Raw genomic sequence first — 26,329 nt, forward strand, 5'->3', positions numbered from 1 at the left:
ATAAGATACGCTAAAATAAGATAAAATAAGATACGCTAAAATAAGATAATATGAGATACGCTAAAATAAGATATGCTAAAATAAGATATGCTAAAATTAGATATGCTAAAATTAGATATGCTAAAATAAGATAAAATAAGATACGCTAAAATAAGGTATGCTAAAATAAGATACGCTAAAATAAGATACGCCAAAATAAGATAAAATTGCCGGAGCCTATCCCAGCAGACACCCTGAATTGGCGAATCGCAGGGCACAGACAAACAACCAATTACTCATAGCTAGGGGCAATTTCAAATGTTCAACCAGCTAGCCTAGCGTGTTTTTAGCATGTGGGAGGAAACCGGAGTCCCCGGAGAAAAGCCACGCAATCTCGGTGAGAACATGCCAAACTCCACACAGTGAGGACCCTCCCAGGATCAAACCCTCGACCCCAGAACTGCTAATATGTTAAACTGTGATGGACGCCGTTAGCATATTCATAGTGTAGCGTTTGCGTGTTTAAAATTTCCGGTGTCCCCGAGTGTATTTGAATGAGACATTTGGCAATAACCCCTGACCCCGCCCAACGTGGGCGTTGGATTTGCACTATTTGGCCCGTCCTCGAAAGAAGGCCTCAAATAAGCGGCCCCTTTGTTCCAAAATGTCACGACTCCTCTTCCAAAAAACAGACGATGCATTCCCACACTCTCTTGTGCGCTCATATTCCTTTTTGCCATCAAAACGGCGCCGTCGGCGGCAGCCAATGAGTTAATCAGAAAGCGAAATAGGCCTCAAAACCAACAGGAAGTCCCCTGGAAATGCCCCCAAATCAGCAGGAAGTGACAAACAAACCAGAAGTTCCTCACAATCAATAGGAAATGACACAAAATGTACAGAAAATGACCTTTAAGTACCTTAAAATGACCAAAAATTGACTCGATAGAGGTCAAATCCGCTGTGGATGCTCATTTTTTCAGTAAAAACATCGACCCAAAACCTCAGCGGCCAATTTATTTGCTGGCATTGATTTTTAAAGCTTTTTTTTGGTTCTTTAACCCTCGTATTGGATTTCTTTTGACTCTGTTGTCACGGCAGCGCTCTCAAAACAAAGTGGGAACGCCAGGGCCGATTTTGTTATCCTGTTTTGACACACGTGAGGCATGGTAAACACATTGAGCGGAGTTTGACGCAAAGGCGGCGCTGGGAAATCACTCAAATCCCACCTGAAGCCCGAGTGGAACACACACAAACACCCACATACCCGCACACCCACCCACACACACACACACACACACACACCCACACACACACACAGTGCGGGTTGTGTTGCGTGAGGCGTACACTGGTCGCTGGCATCTGGCTCCCATTTCCTTTCTCCTTTCTGTCACAAGCACAAAGGTTTGAATGGTGAGTCACGGAGCTCACGGACCTCGGGGGCATCTCGCACACAATGCGTTAAGACTGAAAATGACACAAAAAGTTTCAGCCACGCAGACCCCCCTAAAAGCCAAAAACGCTTTTTATTATATAGCATATTTTCCACACTGTAAGTCGCATCTTTTTGCGCAGTTTAGCTAGCCTTCGACTTATACTCGGGTACGACTTATATATGTTTTTTTTCACTCTGAGTTTCCTTATGTTGTGTTTTAGTTATGCAAAAAAACTAAAAATATTACAATAACAGGTGCTTATTTTACTATTACTTTAACCTATAATGTTTGTTCGTGGTTTCTGGTAAATTACAAAACTGCCCCACAAAAATGCAACTTATACTCCAGGGCGACATATATATTTCATTTATTTCATTTATTCATTTATGTATTTATTTATTCATTTATTTATTCATTTATTTATTCATTTATTTATTCATTTGTTTATTTATTTAATCATCTATTTATTTACCTATTTATATGTTTGTTTGTTTATTTATCTCATCTTCTGAACCATTTTATCCTCATTTGGTTTGCAGGGGGTGCTGGAGCTTATCCCAGCTGACTCCGGGCCAGGGGCCGGGGACACCCTGAATCGGTGGCCAGCCAATCACAGGGCACAAGGAGAGAAACAGACAACCAATCACTCCTAGCTAGGGGTAATTTAGAGTGTCCAATCAATACATTCGCTATAATTCGGTACCCGAATGTTGTTTTGTCCTATATATATATATATTTTTTTACCTGGGTCTACAATGTCTTCTGTGTCTGTCTCGCTACTGCAACCAAGAAATTTCCCGAATAATCAATCCAAATCAAAAGCCTTTATTGTCATTATACAAAATGTATAACAAAATTAGTGGTGCTACTCCACATAGTGCGTATTTCCCAATAAAAACATCAATAAGTCATTTAAAAAGTCAAGCTAATTCTAAAATATTGCACAATCTAAGACATTGCACACCCCGAAATTATTGCACGGGCAAGGCATTGTACTATTAACAAAATAAATGACAATTTCCCAAAAAAACAAATAAGTATTAAGTACATATGTTTGAACGTCAGCTACGTTTTGGATAGCAAATCCTCGCATGTTTCCTCTCGTGTAAAGCAGCATTTTAGTCCAATCCTCCCATCTGGTCTTGACTGTCTATTTGGGAGTCTCATGGCGACCAGATTGTCTCGAAAACACGCACGCACGCACTGAAGCACCCCCTTCAGCTAAGATCTACCTCGGCCGACCCCGAGACGCACGGCTTGAATTTCAAAGACGGACGCGTCGCTCGGAGTGCGAAACGAGACCTCGGCGGTGAACTCAAACACTAGAAAAGCACGCTAGACTCCAAAAAAGTCAGCAAAACGACACTTTTGGACAAATACGGTTGCGAGAAAGAAAAAAGGAACCCTTTGGCTTTATAGTAAAGTCTCTTTTATTGGAGCAAATATGTTCCAGATTCACCAGTAAAAACTTTCGGTATGGAGAAGCCTATAAAATATAGACGGGCGTTGAGTGGGAACACATTGCAATTGAAGTTGAACAAAAAAATCATGGACGTAATGTATGGAAAATAGAGTAGGCGGCTTTATCGTTTTTATGTGGGTTGTTTTGATCGTGTACAACCGCATTTGCAACCAAGTTGGGGCGTTAAAGGCGAATTCAAAACAATACGATGATCAATTTATGGAATACTTACACTACAAAGACATATTTAATGTTAAAAGTTTTGTTTTTAGAAAATAATCAGGAATGTAGAATTTAAAGCGCCTCATCTTTTCTTTCAAGAATGTTCAATCAATATTTGGGAAGTTAAAAAAACAAATTTTACATTTTTTTAATCTTTTTTCCCCAAAATTCTGTCTTTTAGACAGCAGTCCGTTGTCGTATTTTATGGCTCATAATGAGTAAGTTGACCTGGAAAAACAAGACGTCATATTTAATGTTAAAATTGTTGTTTTTAGAAAATAATCAGGAATGTAAAGCGCCTCATCTTTTCTTTCAACAATCTTCAATGTTTGGAAAGTAAAAACAACAATTTTTACATTTTTTAAATCTTTTTTTCCAAATTCTGCCTTTTAAACAGCAGTCCATTGGCATATTTTATGGCTCATAATAAGTACGCTGATCTTAAAAACAAGACTTCATATTTAATGTTAAAAGTATTGTTTTTAGAAAATAATCAGGAATTTAAAGCGCCTTATCTTTTATTTCAACAATCTTCAATCGATGTTTGGGAAGTAAAAAAAAACTGTTTTTACATTTTTAATCTTTTTCATCCCAATTTTGCCTTTAAACAGCACTCCATTGTCGTATTTTATGGCTCATAATGAGTAAGTTGACCTGAAAAACAAGCCGTCCTTTAAAGAAAACAAAACTAAAGTTATGAGCAGAAAATTTGAAGCGGAAAATCCCATTGGATGTCCAAAAATAATACCTACAAGCCAAAAGAACGCCATATTTCGCCATTTATCTCCATTGATGGTTCTTTAACAGGAAGTAAATTGACTATTAACCTATTTAAATGTTGTTTTTGTTCACTTTTGTCTCTATTAGCGACACGTTTTGGCAAACTTTAGTGGCACGATCTCCTTTCGAAAAAGACATTTGTTGTTGTACTCATCCAAAAGATTCCCACAATTCTCCGCTTTCATCTCCCTCAAATGTTAGCTAGCGTGTCGTCTCGTCTCCTTTTGATTATGATTCCGTCACAAGGCTAACCCGCCGATATGAAATAATCCACTCTAATAAGGTAAAACGAAAGATCCATTTGGCACCCGCCAGCTGTTTATTGCCGCCATTACTCACGTTAATGAAAGCTTATGAAAGGTTCCCTTTCAATGCGCTGTTTGGTCAGCTGCACCGTAGCGACAATGCGAGTGACGACAACGACCTCTTTGGCGCCGATTGCCCAAAGATGGCGGTCAGAAAGAGCCTCGCCTGGACGACGGCGGTCATTTCTTTGCACGTCCACGGACAGTTTCAGTGAATTGGACATCTATCGTTGTCAATGGCAGGTCATCTTTTGTCATTTTAAGGTACTTACAGTTAAATGTTGGATCATTTCTGACTGATTTTGAGGGATTTCTTGTCCGTTTGTCGATTCCTGCTGATTTCCTGATGGTTTTCAGGCATTTCAAGGTTTCCCGTGATCTCATTGGCTATGATTGAAGGTGCTGTTTGACAACAGGGGGCCAAACAACCAATCTGATTGCGGATAGGAAATGAAGCAAAAAGTCAAGTTGATTACACCACTTGTAAACATCTGTTTTTGCCCTTGTCGAAAAAAATGAACGTACGTACGCTATGTTAGCGCGACAAATTGCCCGTCAGGTAGAAACAACCGAATGTGTGTCAAAGTGGGGGCCCGGGGGCCAAATCTGGCCCGCCGCATCATTTTGTGTGGCCCAGGAAAGTCAATGATGAGTGCCGACTTTCTGTTTTAGGATCAAATTAAAATGAAGAGTATAGCTGTATATTAAATTTCCTGATTTTCCCCCTTTTAAATCAATAATTGTAATTTTTTAAATCCATTTTTTCTGTGTTTTTAGTTCAAAAATCATTTTGTAAAATCTAAAAATATATTTTAAAAAAAGCTAAAATAAACATTGTTTTAGATCTATAAAAAAACTGAATATTCAGGGATTTTGATCCAGTTCTTTTAATCAATTTATAAAAAAATATATATAAATATTATATCTAAAATGGTCCGGCCCTTGTGACATCAAGTTGACGTTAAAGCGGCCCGCGAACCAACCCGAGTCTGACACACCTGCCTTAGTGGGCCACTTTCGACACCCTCGTTTTACATGGTTACGCGAGTGCGTGGTGATGACGGATTTTGAACTCATCGACATATGCATTTGAGGTATATTTTTAACTCAGAGAGTGAAGTTAATTCGTGTTTTGCGAATCCAGGAGTGCATGAAACGTAAAACCGGTTGAGTGACGACTAGGTGTGCTTCGGGGTGTGCCTGCAGTGACTCAGCTGCCAGCTATGTTCTTTTTTTTTCTTTTCTTCAAGGTTAATGACTCAGAGCTTTCTTTCCTGCCATTTGGACCTTTTGCTATCAACCTCACTTATTCCACTGGAAAAAGAGTTTTTTTTTCTTCTCACAAACGTCTTTCGAAACTCTTCAATGTCCATCTTTTGAATGCTTTTTGTACAAATGAAACACAGTGCGACCTTGGAGAGAGGATAAGTAGGTGATCAATGATGCCCAGGGTCACCATGGCAACCTTGGATGGCCCTTGCTTAGTGACAGGTAGACCATTAGGCACACCCCTGTTGTGAATTATACTTCATATTAGGTTAGATAACTTTATTCGTCCCGCATTCGGGAAATTTCACTGTCACAGTAGCAAGAGGGTGGGAATGCAGATATAGGAAAGGCATTATAGACATAAATAAATAGGTCATAAATAAGTTGACAAATAAATATTTAATTAATAAATTAATTAGTAAATAAATAAATAAGAAAATAAATAAGTACATAATTAAATAAATACATAAATAAATAAATAAGCGTGTTGCTGAAATGATGGCTTTATTTTCCTAGAGGGGATACTCACCATTGGCTGTCTGAATTTAGATTAGATTAGATGAGATAACTTTATTCATCCCGTATTCTGGAAATTTCATTGTCACAGTAGCAAGAGGGTGAGAATACAGACACAGGAAAATACATTTTAGACATAAATACATAGGTAATAAATATGTTAATATATACATAAATTAATTAATTACTAAATAAATAAATACATCAATTACTCTTTTGTAATACAGGAATATATAGTACAGTATATATACATATACAGAATATAATATATAATACAATTCTACATAAATAAATAAAGAAGCATGTTGCTGAAATGATGGCTTTATTTTCCTAGAGGGGATACTCTAACGTGGTTCAAAGTTAAATACAACTGAACTGTAGCAGATGAAAAAAATGTATAGATGCAAAAAAAATGTAGTAATTTTCTTTTAACCTGAACCCAAACAAGTGTTTGTTTGAATTGAAGTGGACAAAGTTGCCACTTTTGAGACAACTTGAACAAACAACTTTTGTCAGGTGTGACTAAACGCATTCCTGCGCTCTTTTACGCCTCCACCCAACGTAATCACAACCCTGTGAAGGACGTCTTCTTAATCCTCTGCGTGCGACGGTGTGTGCCTTTGTGTGTGTGTGTGTGTGTGTGTGTCTGCAAAACGCCACAGATTTGTGCCTGAACTTGCGCCAGACACGGTGGCTGCCTTTTGACTATGTCTGGCACACCCGTGGATTGGCATACCATGTTTTATACACCCATGACCTTCCAAAATGCGGCTTTATTTCGGGGGCATGAAAACACCCCAACATTTGGAAACTTTTTTCAGAGTGGACAATGCAAAATTGAGTTTTGAGTGGTGTTTTATTCTGGAACACTAGGTGGCGCCTTTTTTTGCAAGCATTACCGGATTTTAAGAATCTGCTGATATCGTGGAAATGTATTAAGGAGTAAATAACGAAATAATATCAGCCATGGAAAAAAATAACGTCAAAAACACTCAATATTCCAGATTTTTTCCCATTTCAACCTTTTTGTAAAAATAAGAGAATCTTTCATTCATCTTAAAATGCTAAATATTGCCTTTTTTCTTTTTTTTACTTATAGGAAATTGATATGAAATTACTCTGAAGTGAACAAAATATACTTCAAATTTAGAAAAATAATAATAATTGCACAAGATGTGGTTTTATCTTGGGGAATGTTGATTACCGTTTTCAAATTATAATTTGTAACAGTACCAAGCCGCAAATCTCTCTCACACACACACGCACACACACACGCACACACACACGCACACACATACACACCCACATATATACACATATACACATACACACACATACACACACATACACACCCACCCACATATATATATACACATACACACATACATACACACATACACACACACACACATACACACACATACACACACATACACCCACACCCACATACATACACACACACACACACATACGCACACACAGATACACACATACACACACACATACACACCCACACCCACATATATACACACATACACACACACATACACACACATACGCACACACACATACACACACACATACACACACATACGCACACACATACACACATACACACATACACACACATACGCACACACACACACACATACACCCACACCCACACCCACATACATACACACACACACACACATACACATACACACACATACACACACACATACACACACACACACATACACACATACACACACACACATACATACACACACACATACACACACAGAAATACACACACACAGATCTCTTAAGAAAAATACAGAGGAAAATATGCAGCTGTGTGTATTTGCATTCATCATTTTAACTGCCCGCTCCCAGTCTAGCATTAAATGACTTGTTGGCGGTCTTCCCGATGTTGCCCCCCCCCCCTTTCCCGATCGTCTCCGTCAACGAAAATGCCGCGTCCGCTATTTTCACGCGCTCATTTATTTTCAGCGTAGCGGCGTGTCTTGCTTTCAAGTCCCCTAAAATTTGCTGCTCTTCCCAAGGGAAGAAAGCCAAGCAAGGGTGGTGCCGGTCGGCGGTGGCGACCTTCCCGCCGCGGTTTCCCGCACGCGTCGTGACGTCACGCGGGAAGAAAGGCCTCTTTGTATCCCCGACAATTGTCCCGCCTCCGCCGATGACGACGATTCCCCCCTTTTACCCGCTTTGACCCCAACTTGCGAACACCCAAAGTTAGCCGTCGGCTATTTGTTTAACAGCGGCGCCGCATCGCGTGGCCTTCGCCGTATTGAAGATTCGGTCATGTTACGCAGAAACGCCAACGCCATCCCAACAGACTTTGATGTTGAAATGATGATGGAAAAAAACCCCGCAGCTTACACTTAAAAAAAATTAAAAAACTCGAAAGAGCCTGTCCTGTGTCCCCCCAATTATAGTAAGTGCCATTGTAAGTGTATTTATTGGTCGTCTGTATCTGGAATGGCATTTCATGGTTTCCAATCAGAATAAAGAAACCTTGCACTCGTATCTCACGGCGTCTCAAATTTGTTACTATCTTGCTAATTTACATGATTTCTTTCGTCTAAAATGACCATAAACTAAAACATGTAGATTCATTGCCAGTGGCCAATGAGTAATTAATGACAACATACCCTATTTTTCAGACTATAAGTCGCACCTGGAAACGAGCGCACACAATGAAGATGGAAAAATAAGTGGCTTTTTTGGTTAAGGCTATTTTTAATTTGAACATTAACCAAAAACAAACACGTTAAAGTAACACTAGTCAAATGGAGAACAACAATAAACTTAAGTTTAACACCCCTTCAAGCTACAATTAGTAGTAGTACAGTAAGAGTTGTTAGTACAAAAAGCCAAGTTAATTGCAAAATTCTACGTTCAACCCCTCCTCCTCAATTCACTGACATTTTGGCTCTCTGGCTCCCCCTGTAGGTGCTCCAATGCCATAACTACCACTGCGCTATGAAAACATTACCATTACATTACTTTTTGTGTATAATTTTGTGCATAATAATGAGCCACTATATGTAAGATGTATTTTTTAGCACAGATAGATTGATTAATAGATATAAAAATATGCTGCCCATGAGAGTGGCAAAAAAATAAAAATATAAAAATACAACCCTCAAGGCTCCAGCACCCCCCGCGAGCCTTGTGAGATGAAGTAGTTCGGAAAATGATCGAATGAGAAAAAATGCCCCATTTATGGAGTCAAATTTAGCGGTGCGATTGAAAGCAGACTTTTCGACGATATGCGGAATTTTGAAAATATGACTTTATTTACAAATAAACATAAAACCGACACATGATGAAAGATCCAAGGGCGCCGCCAAGGTTGTTATTGAGTCGTCCTCAAACATACATTGGAAAAGCCGCTGTTTTTTTTTTTTCCTCGCTGCTTTTTAGTCAACTCCTACGTGATGAATTTATAATTTTATTTATTTGTGGCCTTGCTCGCTTGTATTGGGTTTAATTAGCACAACCTTGAAAGCTGGAAGGTAAATAAGTAAACAAAGGGTTAAATGTTATTGAGATTGGCCACAAAAAAAGTGGTTCCTCAATGCGGGTCATTTTAAAGAATTTCAAAACTCACAATTGATAAAAATACATCATAAAAATATGTTAACGGAAAATTTTGGGAGGACTATAAATAATAATTAAGACGTTAAGCTACACGTGCATCTTTATTATACAAAGATAAAATTATGTGAAGCAACGGACATACAACTGAACTTTACTACTACATGCTACTTACTTACTATATGTTATGTTTTGTTGGGGTTTTGGATCTTTTTTACTTGTTTGTCCTAGGTATGAATTTGTCTTTGCCGTGTCTTTTTTTTGCATCTCGTTTCCTTGCGTGAGTGACCCAGGTGTTCGTTATTGTCTCGTTAAGCAACCCCCATCTGTGTATTTAAACCCGTGTGGAAGTGGTTTCTGTCTTGGTTATGTTTGCCTTTTGTTGTTTTTTGTTCATTTTCCCAGTTTAGTGTTTGCAAGGCGTTTTTTCATCAAACCTACAGTTTGTAATTTTTTTTTTTTTTTTTTAATTTAAAAACACAAGGGAAGGAGAGCCAAAAAAAAGACACAGCAGGTGAACTTCACGTCCAATCAAGTGGACAGGACACCCAAGGAAACAGCCCCAACCCCCAAAACCCCAACCACATTATATTGGCTAACCACAACAGATGAAAAAAACAACACAGCGTTCAATCGACGACTTCAAGTACAGTGGTACCTCGACCTACGATCAGCTCTACCTACGACATGCTCGAGGTACGATGAAAATTTTGAGCAAATAATTCGCTTTAGATACGAGGAAAATTTGAGATGCGAGAAAGCCAGGTGGCCATGACATGAGAGGCTGTTTATCATTGTAGCGTACTGTCTTTTTTTGCTGCATCTCTTCCGTGTATAACTGATATCTACGAGCACTGAACGATTTATTCAGACGAGTTTCGACCAGGAAACGCACAACGCGCATGCACGGCCAAAAAGAGGGCTTTCTGGGTAATGAAGTATACTCGTGCACACAACACCACCCAATTTTAGTTCTATTAAACACATTTTATTACTATTAAACCACTAGTTATGTGTTACTTTGTTAATAGATGGCGAATTAGAAGAAATAAAAAAAAAAATCCAATCCATTATCCTGTTTTGGGTGTTTTTTCAGAGGATTGTAACAAATTCATTTGATTTTAGTTCATTTCAATGGGAAACGTTCGTTCGACATACGATCTCAGTCCCGGAATGGATTAAGATCGTATGTTGAGGTACCACTGTACTTTACATTTGAGCAGATTATTATTTCACGGTTGACTTTTTGGCGTTCGAACACGGAACTTCGGACAGCGGGTCATAAAAATCATCGGAAAGTTGACTTTGAGTTCCAAAATCCGACAGCATATTCATGATTTGATGTCACTAAGACCACGTTTGAAAGCCACTCCCCCCCCCCCCCCCCCCCTCAGTCGGCACGGCGACGGTCGCCGCCTTCCGCCGCCACGAACTTGATGTCGGCGTTGGCCGTCCTGGAGGCCGTGCTCCCGTCCCGGACTTTGCGACCGTACAGGAAGGGGAAGGTCTTCCGGAAGGACTTCTGGAATCCGGCGCCCATGAAGCCGTAGACGAGTGGGTTGAGCGAGGAGTTGGCGTAGGACATGCAGTTGGCCCACGTCTTGACCTTGTAGGTGGCGTACGTGGCTCGGAAGTCGGGGGAGAAGGACTGGAAGAGGACGAAGATCTGGATGGGACCCCAGCACAGGGCGAAGAGGAGGACCACCACCACCACCATTTTGGAGACTTTGCTCCGGATGCTGAGGCTTCTCTCCGACGGAAGGTTGACCTGAGAAACGCCGGACGGGTATTCGCACTTCATTTTTACCTTGTCATATCGTCTACAATTAGCTTAGCGTGCAATTAGCATTCTTCTAAAAGGGAAAACCTGAAAGATTCTCTGTACAAAGTTGAATTTCGACTCATTTAGACGCAATACATCGCCATTGTCATTCATTTTTCCGGACCGTGTGTCTTCATGAGGTTCGTGGGGGGTGCTGGAGCTTATCCCTAGCTCACCAAAGGCATCCAGGCGGGGGACACCCAGAACGGATCGGCGGGCCAATTGCAGGGAACGAGGAAACAGACAACCAATTGGTGGTAGCTAGCGACAAATGGGCGTATGATTAGCCTAGCATGCATGTTTTTGGGATGTGGGAGGGAATCGGAGTACCCGGAAAAAACCACGCAAGCCTGAGGAAAACATGAAAATTCCCCATAGGAAGATCCGGTCCTGGGATCAAACCCTCGATCCCAGAACTGCGAGTCCGACGCGCTAACCACTCGTCCACCGGGCCGCAACAAGGTATCCAATTAAAAACTAATAATTACAACGGCCTGGCGAATAAGTGGTTAGCGTGTCAACCTCTGGGGTCCTGGGTTCAAATCCAGGTTGCTCCACCCATGTGGAGTTTGCATATCCTCCCTGGGCCTGTGTGGGTTTTCTCCGGGTACTCCCAAATTCCCTCCCACATCCCCCAAAACATGCATGCTAGGCTAATTATATGCTAAATTGCCTCTAGCTATGAGTGTGAGTGAATGGTTATCCTTTGTCTCCTCCTGCCCTGCGATTGGCCGCATGCCTTTTTGCATGCTAGGCTAATTATATGCTAAATTGCCTCTAGGTGTGACTGAGTGAATGGTTGTCCTTTCTCTCCTCCTGCCCTGCGATTGGCCGCCTGCCTTTTGGGCCAAAGTCATCTGGGATGGGCTCCGGCACCCTCCGCGAGCCTCGAATGAAATGAATGGATAATTCCAGAGAGATTTTTTGGTACCTGGTAGTTGTTATCTCCCGGCTCCACGGTCGGGCGACCAACCCTCTTCACCATGAGACCGTAGCAGAAGGAAATGGTGAGGACGGGTAGCAAGTAGGCGGCGATAAACTGGTAGAGGATGAAGGCCCGTTCGTGAGTCTTGGAAGGGAACCTTTCCACGCAGTACTGCCTGGGCCCATACCAGTAGCCCTCCTCGATGCGTTGGTACATCAGGATGGGCGTGGACAGGACCAGGGAGCCTTCGCCAGCGCCAAAACATCATGTTGATGAGTTAGAAGCGCCACAACGGGCTAAGTTGGGACAGTTTAAAAAAAAAAAATTTATGGACGAACCGATCCAAATGCATACGCTGACCATCATGGCCAGTCTGGGGGTGCGGTGACGGAGAGATTTCAGCGGGTAGATGGTGATGTAGCAGCGGTCGCCGCTCATTGCCGTCAAGGTGATGCAGGTGGCTTGGACGGTCACCTGAAATAGAGAATGTTGGCTTTTTGCTGGGTGTTTTTGGGTTGGATACAAACTTGTAGTCGCTTCAACTATCTTGTAGATCAGTGGTGTCAAACTCGGGTTGGTTCGCGGGCCGCTTTAACGTCAACTTGATTTCACGTGGGTCATTTTAGATATAATATTTAGATATTTTTTTTATAAATGGATTAAAAGAACTGGATGAAAAGCCCTGAATATTCAGTTTTTTATAGATCTAAAACAATGTTTATTTTAGCTTTTTTTTAAAAATATTTTTAGATTTTACAGAATGATTTTTGAGCTAAAAACACAGAAAAAATGTATTAAAAAATGACAATTATTGATTTAAAAGGAGGAAAATTAGGAAATTTAATATACATCTATACTCTTCATTTTAATTTGATCCTAAAACAGAAAGTCGGCACTCATGATTTACTTTCCCGGGCCGCACAAAATGATGCGGCGGGCCAGATTTGGCCCCCGGGCCGCCACTTTGACACATGAAGCACTTTCATTTTTTTCGACAAGGGCGGCGCTAGACCAAATATTAAAGGAAGTAACCTGCAAAATTGCCGCCAAATCAATAGGAAATGCTCCAAAATTTACACGAAGTGACCCGTAAGGACCCTTAAACGACAAGTGCACTTTGCTATGTGTAATCACAGTGGTTCGTTCATTCGCCCCCTGCTGTTAAAACAAGGCCTTCAATGGCAGCTAATGTGTTCTCAAGGAACCTTAAAATGGCCCAAAACCAACAGGAAGTGGCCTGGAAATGCTCCAAAATCAGCAGGAAGTGACAAACAAACAAGAAGCATCCTTCAAAATCAATAGGAAATGAGCCAAAATTGACTCATTGCCTTCTTTTGCCATTGATAGATGTCCATTTCACTTCAACTGGCGGTGGAGGCTCATCTTTCAGTGCCATTGACGCCACTGGACGTCCAATCCATTTCCACTGCAAGTAAGTGAACTTTTTGAAATGCATGAATGTGGCCCACCAATCAAAGTGAGTTTGAGACCCCTGGACTATTTTTGTAGAATAGCGGCTCCTCTAAAGTTATTTTGTGAGTCGGCACGCTGTTATTTCCCACATTTCTGGCCACCTACGTGTTCGTTAAAGAACTGGAGACCTATCATTTTCTTCCCATTATTTGGCTCTCGGCTCAGAGACAAAGACCAGAGATCGGCGGGTCGCCGTTGGATTGCCAATCACTTAATAGTTGCGAAAATGTCACCATGTTCTTTTCTTCGAGTGCTTAGGTAGGATAACGACGTGGCGCTGACCCCAGACCCCAATTTAACGAAAAGAACAAACAGAAAAAAACCACTATATAAACCCTTTTTTTTTACTATTGTGGAAAGCTTAGCCGTCCGCCCACTATAAAGAAGAATCAATCCCTCTGAAATCCACGCTTTATCCAAACGAGGGTCGCAGGGGGTGCTGGAGGCTATCCCACCTGACTTTGGGCCAGAGGCGGGGGACACCCTGAATCGGTGGCCAGCCCAATCGCAAGGCACGAGGAGACAAACAACCAATCACACTGGTAGGTAGGGGCGATTGAGCATCCAATTAGCCTAGCATGCATGTTATGGGGATGTGGAAGGAAAGCGGAGAACCTGGAGAAAAGCCACGCAAGCCCGGGGAGAACATGCAGGACCCACCTGCGATGGAACCCCTACCCCAGAAATGTGAGGCTGAGGCGCTAACCGCATTATCTTAGTGCTTTTACCTGCTGCATGAAAGCCACAAATTTGCACACGTAGTTGCCGAAGATCCATCCGGGGAGCGGGTAGAGGGTGGCCGTGAAGGGGACGCAGCACACCAGGAAGGTCATGTCCGTGGCGGCCAGGTTTGCTGTGTGGAGAGGTGGGAGGGGACAAAAGGGGTGGGCGTCAATGGATGCTTCCATATTTTCTGCACTGTAAGACGCACCTTCGATGGATGGCCTCTTTTAAAATGGGTCGCGTATTATAAGGTGCTCCAGATTAGAAGACGCAGTAGTAGTAGCGGATTGTGTTAAACATGGAGTTGTAGTAGTGGTGGTAGTAATAGGAGTAGTAGTTGTAGTAGAGATTGTAGGGGTAGTAGTATTAGTAATACAGTAGTAGTTGTAATAGTGGTTGTAGGGGTAGTAGTGATTGTAGTAGTAGTTGTAGCAGTTGTAGTAGTAGTTGTTGTTGTAGTGGTAGCATTACTTGTAGTAGTTTTTGCTGTTGTTGTGGTAGTATTAGTTGTAGTAGTTATAGTAGTTGTTGTTGTAGTGGTAGCATTACTTGTAGTCGTAGTTTTTGTTGTTGTAGTGGTAGTATTAGTTGTAGTAGTTATAGCAGTTGTTGTAGTGGTAGCATTACTTGTCGTAGTAGTTTTTGTTGTTGTAGTGGTAGTATTAGGTGTAGTAGGAGTAGTAGGATTAGTAGTTGTAGTAGTAGTTGTAGTTTTTGTTGTAGTGGTAGTAGTAGTTGTAGTGGTGGTAGTAGTAGTATTAGTAGTAGTTGTTGTTGTGGTAGTACTAGTTGTAGTTGTTGTGGTAGTATTAGTTGTAGTTGTTGTTGTGGTAGTATTAGTTGTAGTTGTTGTTGAGGTAGTATTAGTTGTAGTAGTGGTACTAGTAGTTGTAGTAATTGTTGTAGTTGTTGTAGTTGTAGTAATTGTTGTAGTTGTTGTAGTAGTAGTTGTTGTTGCAGTGGTAGTAGTAGTATGGGCGTTATGTTATACATTCACTAGATGTAGCTGCAGTAGTGGTTAGGAGTTGTGTTATATATCTCCATATATATATGGAGCTGTGCTAAAGGGAATTTCACATAATGATTAATCAATATATAAGGCGCGTCGGATTCATTTATTTGTGATCCATGCTGCTTGTGTAATGTGTCATGTTTAATAACAATCACACAGCTGCCTTGCTTGAGGTTTTGTGCCGTCACTCTGCCTTTTTTTTCTCCTCACTTTCCATCTTTTATCAACCTTCCTCCTGTGTCAGCCATTTGCTGCAATCTGAAGTTCTTTTTGTGCGTTTTGTCACCTCCTTTCTTCCTTCCAGTCGGCTTTATGAATACAACAAAAGCAAAGTAGCAATTTGTTTTCAACAGATAATGAAGGATAGATGCCTCAAATATGACAACGTTATATCATTCAAACATTTCCGTTATTTTATCATGTTGACTACGTATTTATTTATTACTAATTTATGGATTTTTTTATTTGTCTGTTTGTTTGTTGTTGTCATTTGCGCACTTTGTGGTAAAGCTTTAAATCTCGTTATACTTGTATAATGACAACAAAAGCATTCAATTCAATTCAATATTAACACATCCCAATACAAAAAGATATTTTGAAGTGTCGCTATTCTTTCATACATTTGATTGACATCCAGCTCATTGGAACTAGCAGGAAAAAAATGAAAATACACAATTGATATATCCTTTTTTTTTTTTTAAATGGACCATTTGACTGACCCGTGTGCGGTCGATTGGTCGCCGGTCTTTTGGTCGCCGTCTTTTGGTCACCGGTCTTTTGGTCGCCCGGACCGCGACAACGGGCGACCAAAAGACCGGCAACCAAAAGACCGACGACCAAAAGACCGGCAACAAAACAAGGTAAAAGAAGACGGTCTACGCATGAATAAAAGCCAACAATGGCCATGAGCAGTTTCACTGAGCCCACGTGTGAGTGTAGAAGAAGAGTTTGTATGTACATGCGTTGTCCCTTTAAGAAGCGACATCAGTTCAGTCAGGGTCTTAACAAGTTCTCCAACAAAAAACTATCAAAGTCTGGGAAATTTGGAGCTTTTCTTTAGCCTAATAATTACTAGGCCATTAAGTATGACTAAATAGTCATTCACAGTTTGTATTTAGGGAATTTGAGCAACGATTTGAATGGTAATTATCACTTACCTTCCCGGCGACCAAAAGACCGGCGACCAATCGACCGTGTACCCCGGGTACCACAATTGACATATCCTATTTTTAAAAAAAGTCTCATTTGACTGACCTATGTAAAAGTTGGTGGCCGTCCTCATCTGCCTGTGTTTGGAGATGACGTAGATGACCAAGGAGTTGCCCACCAAGCCCACCAGCATGATGAGGGAGAAGAAGAGGGGCACCAGCCAAGCGTCGGTCAGGAAGGGGTGCCGCTCTGCTCCGGCGCCCTCCTCTCCCGCGTCCCACCGTCGCCTCTGCTCCCCCCCGCCGGAGAAGTTTGCCTCTGAGACATCGGTCCACCAGCTGGGCTCCGTGGAGTTCCCCCCCGGGGGAAAGGACGGCTGCATTCTTCGCAATTGAATGGAGAAAAGCGAAGAAAAAAATAGGTAACCCGAAAGGACGCCCCCCGATGGAGACGGGACAGAAATCTCAATGAGAGGGAGATGCTATTTTTACAAGCACGGCACCCCGTTGGAATCCAGCCCCCTCATTCATACCTTTATTTTTTTCCCCTTAAAAGTTCATATTTGATGAAAAAATGGATTTGTATCGTTAACATGGAGAGAGGATGAGACTAGATGAGCTGTCGTCCATCGGGAAGAAGCGGTGGGAGGAGCCTATGTTGCTGGAAGGTGGTTTTATAGTTCAATCAGAAACACACACACACATTAACACATACACATGCGCACACGTATTGAACGCACGTGCTGCAGGATAAATAATCCATCGCTGGCGTCTCCATAGCAACGCTAGCCATCATCCCATCTGTGGACCGAAAAAAAAATCAGCACTTTCTTTTAGAGTGCTGGATATGAACAATTATGGAAAATATCAAAAAAACTTGGGTTGCCAAAACTGTGTTTTCAGGGAAATTTGAAGCCCTTTCGACCAATAATATTCAAACAGTAGTTTTTTTGTGGTGTTACACCTGGGATGGAAGCGTCAGTGTAATAACTGAAGATTTTTCAAAGGGCTTGACTTGTTCGTTTGGAACTGAGGGGTGTCGGAGCCTATCCCAGGCAACTAGCAGCACTTGAGCGGATGATTGGTCAATCGCAGGGCACAAGAAGGCAAATGACCAATCGCTCCTAGCTAGGGGGAATTTAGAGTGTGCAACCAGTTAGCCTAGCATGCATGTTTTGGGGATGTGGGAGGAAACTGGAGTACCCGGAGAAAAGCCAGTGCTCAATCTCAGAACTGCTTAAACCACATGTGTCAAAGTGGCGGCCCGGGGGCCAAATCTGGCCCGCCGCATCATTTTGTGTGGCCCGGGAAAGTAAATCATGAGTGGCGACTTTCTGTTTTAGGATCAAATTCAAATGAGGTGTATAGATGTATATTACGTTTGCTGATTTTCACCCTTTTAAATCAATAATTTTCATTTTTAATCCATTTTTTCTGTGTTTTTAGTTCAAAAATCATTTTGTAGAATCTAAAAATATATATATAAAAAAAGCTAAAATAAACATTGTTTTAGATCTATAAAAAAAATGAATATTAGGAGCTTTTAATCCAGTTCTTTTAATCCATTTATTTAAAAAAATATCTAAATATTATATCTAAAATGGTCCGGCCCACATGAAATGGAGTTGACGTTAACGCGGCCCGCAAACCAACTGGAGTCTGACACCCCTGGCTTATACCAATGAGCCACTTGGACCTTAACAAGACCCAAAACCGACACAAAGTTACCCTGGAAATTCACAAAAATCAGCAGAAACCGACAAACGAAGAAAAAGCTTTCCTCAAAATCAATAGGAAATGATGAAAATGACACAAAATGGACTCCCTCGCTGCCTTCCACTTAGATTGTCATCTTTGAGTTTGACCCCCGTTTTTGACATATAGCCTTTTCCACCTAAAAAAAAATGACGCAATATCCTGGCAGTTGCTAGCGGGAATAACGTGGCTGTTGTGTGCACGAAAGCACTCGTTAATGGGCCTTGATGAAGTTAAATCGAAACATTGGCCTACCCTCCCTTACCTCTGCTGTTTTTTTTTAGCGGGGAAGAGAGGACATTTGTATTTACAACGTGTTCTTTTGTTAATGGAAATGTTCAGTTCGTTTTATTCATGCGGAGAAGCCTGCGTCATACGCTAACATTTTCTCTTATTTCGCCACACAGTTTCAAATAGGGTGTGAAAATTTTAAAAAAGCACTTTTTTTGCACATTCACAACAATATTTAGCCACGACAGTATTTATTTCAAAATAATACTAAAGCTAAATCGTAAATTTAAATGCTAAATGTAAATCCGAAACATAAATGCTAAATCATCAGATTTTTTTTTAGCTAACATGCAAATTCAAACAGACGATGACAGGAAGTAACAAAATAAAAGCCACAGGGGCTCATTTGTGACACTGAAACCTAGTCAACTCTGCTCCTTCTGGCTTTTATTTTGGTACTCCAGTCGTTTATTGTGGTACTTTTGACCCCTGGTCGTTTGAGTTAGCATATTAGCTAAATATTTAGTTAAGACATTTAGGACTTTTATCGTAATATTTAGAATTTCGATGTAATATTTAGTTTTAACATTTAGATTTAACGTAGCATACACCTTGTACAACTGCAGGACATGTATATAACACTCATATTAGCGCTGGTGGCTAATGTAGTAGTCATTAAATACACTGTATGCATGACATAAGCTATTTGTTTAGTATGGCGAGGTCAGCGCGCTTTGTTATGCGGGAAATGTTTTCCGTTAGCGCCCAGGGCATGAGGGTGCATACAAAGTGCTGACCTCCGGTATCGCGGGGGCTAACCTGACGTTAACGTCTATAAAATCACACCGCGTACGTGTAAAAACATACTCGGTGGGGGGAAACGGGTGATAAAATGTCGCTTGTTTAAGCGCTTGTCGATGCCCGCAATGTTAATGAGCTGACACAGGAGAGATAGTTATCTCGTTTAATGAGTGTCTGTCGGACATGCTAATGAACTAGCGGAGGTAGCATTTGTCTTGACTCCAGCATTAAGTCTCTGTAGGTTTGAAAATGGCTTTTTGCTGTGTATAAGCATCTCGACAGTGCCTATATTAAACGGAATGCTAATGTTTATGACAGCTGGGGATGATTTATTGCTAATGCTTGAACGTGAATGGACAAGGAGATTAATTTGCGAGTTCTTATTTATAGCCGACGGCGCCAAACCTCTTGAGAATCAATTGGGGTTTCGTTGTATTAATATCAGGAGTGGGATATTAGTGATGTAATTCCGTTTTTTGATTAATGACTCGTTACTGTGTGTGTGATTACAAAGTAGCGTAAAAGTTGACGGCTTTGAAAAAGTGTGATGAACATTCGTGGCCGGCTAATTAGCTTTATATATTCGAGCATTTTGTGGCTAAAAGCTAAATTCATTTGTTTTGAAGACTGCTCAATGTCAATTATTAATGAGTTAAATGTCAAATTCAGGACATCAAACATGTTGGATTTGTTTTGTTTATGATCTCGCTTGACATTAAAGTGAATAGCTAAGACGGAAACTAAAATGCTAGCAAATTTGAAGGAGGAAGGCCAAAACTAATGGTCAACAAATGAATATTAATTAGTTTGGGCCTTTTTGGAAAACTTTCTTAGCTGGTGGACAATTAGATCTGACTCAAAAATAATAAAACAAGGACAAAGGATTACCCTCATTTTCATTTGAAGGCCCTCTAAACATGTTTATGTATAGGAATTATTTATTTTTTTAGCATTATCTTGGTAATACTGAGTTAGGTGTTTTGTAAGTTATGTAAGTTTTAGTTCAAATGAAGCTTATTAACCACCATAGAGGCAATAAAAACTATTTAAAAGCAGTAGAATGAACCCCTATAACGAGTGCCGTCGCCTTCAGATTTTTTTTCTCATTTAAAATGTGTGTTTATGCTTAATTTTCAGGAGATGCAAGAAATTATTCCAATCTCCACCCCTGTGAATGCCTAAACGTGACAGCAGTGACATCCAGTGTCCGTTCTAAGCACTGCAACAAAAATTCATAATACGAATTGGGATGTAGCTATCTGCATATATATTTCCACTTAACTAGTGTATATGTGGTTCGTGTAAAACAAATTAATGTTTTACTTATTGTCTAGGCAAATGAATTTCTGATTTCCCTTCAAATTTCAGTCAAAACGATTTATTCATGAGTATTATTGTTGTTGTAGGCTATACTTTCTTTCTCTTATACCAAATGAACCAAGAAAAAGAACGTCTTGGAGAGCGCCCTTTGCGCTGCCTGAAAATTATTGGGTTATTTTCTTGCGTTAAAAAATCTAATAAAAAATATTTCCACCTAATATGACTGTTGTGGAACAAAGAATATGTGTGTGATTAATGAGCAGCGACAACAAAAGAAAATGTTTATGTATATGTTCAATAATTGTAAAGGAAAGGAGGAAGCGGACGCGAAATGGAACGCGGCCTTGCGGTCACATGCTTGTCAGGTTGGATCAGCTGACACTGGCAACATTCCGCTTTTCACGCGCTTCCTCTGCCTTTTTCCCCTTCCGCGTCAGCCAAAACGTCGCCCAAACCTACTTAATAACTCTACATATCATATTCATAGGGGCATTTTGTTTTGTGTTGCTTATTCCAGAGGTTTGTTCGCTTATCTCTGCTTAGCACACCGCCGAATCGATGCTGCTAGAGTGGATGATGGACGGACACGCTATTCTTTACACGGGGGTCACTTTGGCCTTCTGGAGCACCTTACTCGTCGTCGGTAAGCTCATTTATATTGTTAAATCAGTTAAAAATGTGATTTAGGGAATTTCGTCTAACAATAACAGCAAATGTGTGGTTATTCGCCGCGGGTGCTGGATGATTTATGTTTAATAGTTGTGTTTGGGATCTGGCTACATCCTGATATCCCGTGAAGCACTGCAGCAGCTAATGCTAAGGATAAAAACCGCTCAAATATAAATTAATTCGTTATCAATACTGATGACCTCGAGTTGGAATAATGTGTAGGCGTCATTAGAAAAATATAAGCAGGTATTGTCAATATTTGGACAGCATTGACGTGCTTGTTGCTGGCGATAAATTGAGCTAGCTTTTAGCGCGTTGCTAATTTTGGCTAATTTAGCAAAGCATTGGATTGTGTTTTGCTAGTGCACGGATGTTTCCAAGTGGTTAAGATAGTGTAAAGTGGTGATATCATGGTTAAGATAATGTAAATAAAATGTTAAAAGTAATTATTCATAAAGTTGAAGTCTATGTACAACTGTTTTCGTAGTGCTGTGCGGTTCTAGTAACACCAAAGTAGGAAATCTTTGCACTTTAATGTGATTTTTGACAACGGTGGATGATTTGGTACTACAGTACAACATTCTAAAAGACGAATGTCGACTGTGTTAATTGTTAAACTTATTTTTTTACAGGTACATGTTATACAATATTTGATTTAGGATTCCGCTTCGATGTGGCATGGTGAGTACTCCTGCTTTTGCCTTAAATACTATATTTACAGTAAAACAAAAACAAGCTACTCTATCAATTTTGCATTAACCATGCATTTCATGCTTCTGTCATATTCTACACAAGATGTGGAATATTTTATTTTTTTAAATGAAGCCTTACTATGATAACAACAACTTTTGGTTGAATGTAAAACTGCAATTTTTTATGGTCGTCTAATATGGACAAAAGTAGAATACACAACTAGAATGAATTATTCCTATATATTTTTTCTTCCATTTTTGTTTTTGTTGCAGGTTCCTCACAGAAACATCACCTTTCATGTGGGCCAATCTGGGTATTGGTTTGGCCATCTCGCTGTCTGTAGTCGGAGCAGCTTGGTGAGTAACGACCACATGACTAGAGACGCATTCTGAAAGTTTTTTTCATCTCGTTGTTTCCTCTTTTAATAAAACCTTTGAGATTGTGGAAGTGGAATATCTTCGTCTACCATAAAAATGATTATTCCAGTAGTGAGATGGTTATTTATCACTTGTGTGTTTGTTTCTCAGGGGAATCTACATCACTGGATCCAGCATTATTGGGGGCGGAGTCAAGGCCCCTCGCATTAAGACCAAAAATTTAGTTAGGTAAGCATTTATTTAGATGTGAAGCATCATTTTCATTCCAAATTTGTCTCTTCAACACCTGATCAAATGGCATATATTTTTTTAAATACCGTATTTTCACGACTATACGGCGCATTATATTTTTAGCCGCAGTGTCAATAACGAGTGCTATTTCTGTATTTTCCACACACAAAGGACGCACCGTTTTTATAGACGCAGCCAGGCATGGCAAAACATACACCAGCTTAAACATACAACCACACGCTAAAAACACGTTTTTAAAAAGGCAACGGAAGCAAAACTGAGTTCGGTTGTACTTTATTTAGCCATTTTACAATGTACTCGTGTCATCATCACCCACAAAACCATCAAAGTCCTCATTTTCTGTGTCCGAATTGAACAATTGTCCACATGAGTCATCGAAAACGCTGACTTTTATACGTTCGTCCAGGCGGCCACAAACCATTCGCAAATAGTAGCTAGCTAGTAGCTAGCGTAACTTTTCCAACGCTGCTTTCCATGCTTCGTAAAGCTGTGTGGTTGTCGATGTCCAGGCCACAATCCATTGGGTGTATTGACAAAAGAACTACATATCCCAGCAGTCAATTTTTGTATTGGTCCATATATAAAGCGCACTGGATTATAAGGCGCCCTGTCTATTTTGGAGAAAATTTTGTACTTTTGTGTGCGCCTTATAGTCGTGAAAATACATTTAATCAAAAAATTTTTTTTAAATCCTTTCCTAGCATCATTTTTTGTGAAGCTGTTGCAATCTACGGCATCATTATGGCTATCGTCATCAGTAACATGGCTGAGGTACACTTCTCATTGTGAATAATATACAATGTAGATTCTAACTATTATTATTTTTTTAAATACATGCTAATACCATTTGTATATTTCAGAACTTCAGCGGAACAACTCCCGAGACCATCGGGGCGAGGAACTACCAAGCCGGTAAGAACGCAGAACGACGCCTTCTTTTGGTCTCTGGCGCAATCCCATGATGCCGTGTTGTCTACTACCAGGGTACTCCATGTTTGGCGCGGGGCTGACGGTGGGCTTCTCCAATCTCTTCTGCGGCATCTGCGTGGGCATCGTGGGCAGCGGGGCGGCGTTGGCCGACGCCCAGAACGCCAGCCTCTTCGTCAAGATCCTCATCGTGGAGATTTTCGGCAGCGCCATCGGCCTCTTTGGGGTCATCGTGGCCATCCTGCAGGTTACAACTTGTTTATTTGAATACTCGTCTTCCATTTTGGCTCAAACGTGACTCGTTTTTGACAATTGACAGTCGTCAAAATAGCCTTGTCAATTTTTTATTGTATTTTTTACCTTAAAAAGGCCAACTTGCAGTCCTTAAATTAAGTGGCTAGCTTTATCTAGTGTTAAAACTGAAAAGTGCAACGACTGCCGGATTTAAGCTTCTTGTGCGGGCCGCCGTGACCGGACGATTCGCCGAAAGACGTTTCGCCGACGGACGTTTGGCCGACAGACAGTTTGCGGAACGGACGTTTCGCCGAAGCGCTCGCCCCGCCCCCGGATAGTGTGTACATGTTTTTCAACCTCGGCCCGCGGGCCATATACGGCCCGTTACAGATAACATTCATTTAGGAATAACAAGGGCATGTACTACTTTAAACGAAAGGATAAAATAAAATAAAAATAAAAAAAATGGCAGCACATTGTAGTACGTACTTGTATTTAGAAATATGTCCAGCGGGGGCAGTACATGCCCTTGCTATTCCTAAATGAATGTTATCTGTAACGGCCGTATATGGCCCGCGGGCCGAGGTTGAAAAACATGTACACACGATCCAGGGGTGGGGCGAGCGCGTTGGCGAAACGTCCGTTCCGCGAACTGTCTGTCGGCGAAACGTCTTTCGGCGAATCGTCCGAGCACCGCAGACTGCAGATTTGACCTTTGATGTAAAGATTTTTATCGTTTTTGACCAATTTTTTTCTCTCTTTTCTCCCCCAAAGACTTCAAAAGTAAAGATGGGTGACTAGAAGAGCACGAGAAGAAAAAGACAACGCTGGAAAAAAAAGAAAAAAACAAGATGTGTAAATAGTACATCGTAAATTATTTAAATGTTGACCACGTTTTGTCTTTAATTGTCATTTCAAGAAGAACAACTGTTATGAATGATGGTTATAAATGATATTATAGAGTATTTGAATATTTTTGTGAGTGCGTGTTTTGAATTCATGTGTGGTTTATTTTCTTCCTTCTGTGAAGCATGTTTATCATCGTATTTTTCTTTACTGTTGTACGATATAAATTTCAAAGTTTAGTTTGAATTGGACAGACCAGGCTAACTAACCCATTAATGGCGTCCTTGTAATTATTCCCCTGGAGTTGTGAAAGACTTCAAATGCTTTTAATTGTCATCAATGTTACAAAATGTGATCTCAACCTATTCCCAATGCCAATTCCAGATTAGTCGGTTGGCTGCGTGTGAGTGTAATTATGTGCATGTGACGGTGATGAACGTAAATGTACAATAAAAATAACAACCACTTGATTGTGTCCTCAGAAGTGTCTGTGAATGAAAAATAAAAGTATCCAATCACAACGTCATCCCTCATTCGTTTATGTTTTGATTCGAGAGGTGCAGTGTTCCCTTTAACCATATAGGTGGCGCAATTATAACGCATGAGTACGGATGAATGCTCGCGTGTGTACTAGATTTCATTTTTAAATTCAGAATTTAAACTACCTTTTTAAAAATTAAACCATGAAAGCTTCTCACTGATTACTGCACCAATTCTACATTGTTCAAAATGTGTTCAAAGATTATCCCATGACAAATTAGACTATTCAATCCTATTATATTCCACCTCTAATTAGAAGAAGAGAAAAAAAAACAAGATGGCAAACTTATTTCAAAAAACAAAGACAAAAACATTCAAAAACAACCTCAGGAAATACAAAAAAAAAAAAAAAACAACCTCAGGAAATAAAAATACATAAAAAACAACCTTAGGAAATAAAAGTTTAAAAAAAATTATCCATTTAAAAAAATCAACCTTCAAATTAAATTAATCAGAAAAACGGAGATAGGAAAATAACAATAATAATAATAAAACAACGCCAGAAAATACACTATTAATAAAAACAGAGTTTAAAAAAAATCCATTTAAAAAAAACAACCTTCAAATTAAATTAACCAGAAAAACGAAGATAGGAAAATAACAACAATAATAATAAAACAACGCCAGAAAATACACTATTAATAAAAAGAGTTTAAAAAAAAATCCATTTTAAAAAAACAACCTTCAAATTAAATTAATCAGAAAAACGGAGATAGGAAAATAACAACAATAATAATAAAACAACGTCAGAAAATACACTATTAATAAACTCAGAGTTTAACAAAAATAATTCATTAAAAAAACAACGGCCAAAATAAAATAATTTGAAAAAACAGCCATGCCTCTTATTTATTTATTTTATTTTTAAAGTGAATGCAACACACTTCCGTCCAAGTATCTGCTAACGAGCAGGAGAAAAAAAAGGCGATTTCTTTTCCCTTGGCTTCCTCCCTCACTCCTCGTGTTCTCCGGCTTCCGTAGCGAGTGAAAGCGGAGCAAAAAAAAAAAAAGG

The 26,329-nt window shown here is 40.2% G+C and overlaps 3 protein-coding genes across 15 annotated transcripts in view; 2 read left to right on the top strand and 1 right to left on the bottom strand.

Annotated features, from left to right (window-relative positions):
* ift22 (intraflagellar transport 22 homolog (Chlamydomonas)) overlaps window positions 1-21,075 on the top strand; it is a 38,050-nt gene extending 16,975 nt beyond the window's left edge. For 3 of the 13 annotated variants that reach the window (XR_013304085.1, XR_013304072.1, XR_013304084.1), the window contains 2 exons: window positions 10,054-10,265; window positions 13,664-14,631. The gene's annotated coding sequence lies outside the window, so the exon portion shown is untranslated. Of the gene's footprint in view, window positions 1-8,014; window positions 8,496-10,053; window positions 10,266-13,663; window positions 14,632-16,789; window positions 17,644-20,596 lie in introns of those variants that run through there. The other 10 variants (XR_013304074.1, XR_013304073.1, XR_013304075.1 and 7 more) reach the window with 10 other exon arrangements.
* kiss1ra (KISS1 receptor a) lies at window positions 10,951-16,989 on the bottom strand. Its single transcript, XM_077614429.1, has 5 exons — window positions 16,779-16,989; window positions 14,518-14,642; window positions 12,655-12,790; window positions 12,323-12,561; window positions 10,951-11,337 (listed from the first exon to the last, which is right to left on the bottom strand). The coding sequence occupies exons 1-5, from the start codon at window positions 16,864-16,866 to the stop codon at window positions 10,960-10,962; spliced, it is 966 nt and encodes a 321-aa protein (XP_077470555.1). The 5' UTR covers window positions 16,867-16,989; the 3' UTR covers window positions 10,951-10,959.
* Window positions 21,076-21,100: 25 nt separating the features above from the next.
* On the top strand, window positions 21,101-25,247 carry atp6v0b (ATPase H+ transporting V0 subunit b). The gene is made up of 8 exons (XM_077614430.1): window positions 21,101-21,422; window positions 22,081-22,129; window positions 22,414-22,497; window positions 22,669-22,746; window positions 23,472-23,541; window positions 23,631-23,682; window positions 23,754-23,944; window positions 24,706-25,247. Exons 1-8 carry the CDS (start codon window positions 21,338-21,340, stop codon window positions 24,730-24,732), a joined length of 636 nt encoding a protein of 211 aa, XP_077470556.1. The 5' UTR covers window positions 21,101-21,337; the 3' UTR covers window positions 24,733-25,247.
* The last annotated feature ends 1,082 nt before the right edge of the window (window positions 25,248-26,329 follow it).

Source organism: Stigmatopora argus, chromosome 12, assembly GCF_051989625.1.
Source record: "Stigmatopora argus isolate UIUO_Sarg chromosome 12, RoL_Sarg_1.0, whole genome shotgun sequence".
Lineage (NCBI taxonomy): Eukaryota > Metazoa > Chordata > Actinopteri > Syngnathiformes > Syngnathidae > Stigmatopora > Stigmatopora argus.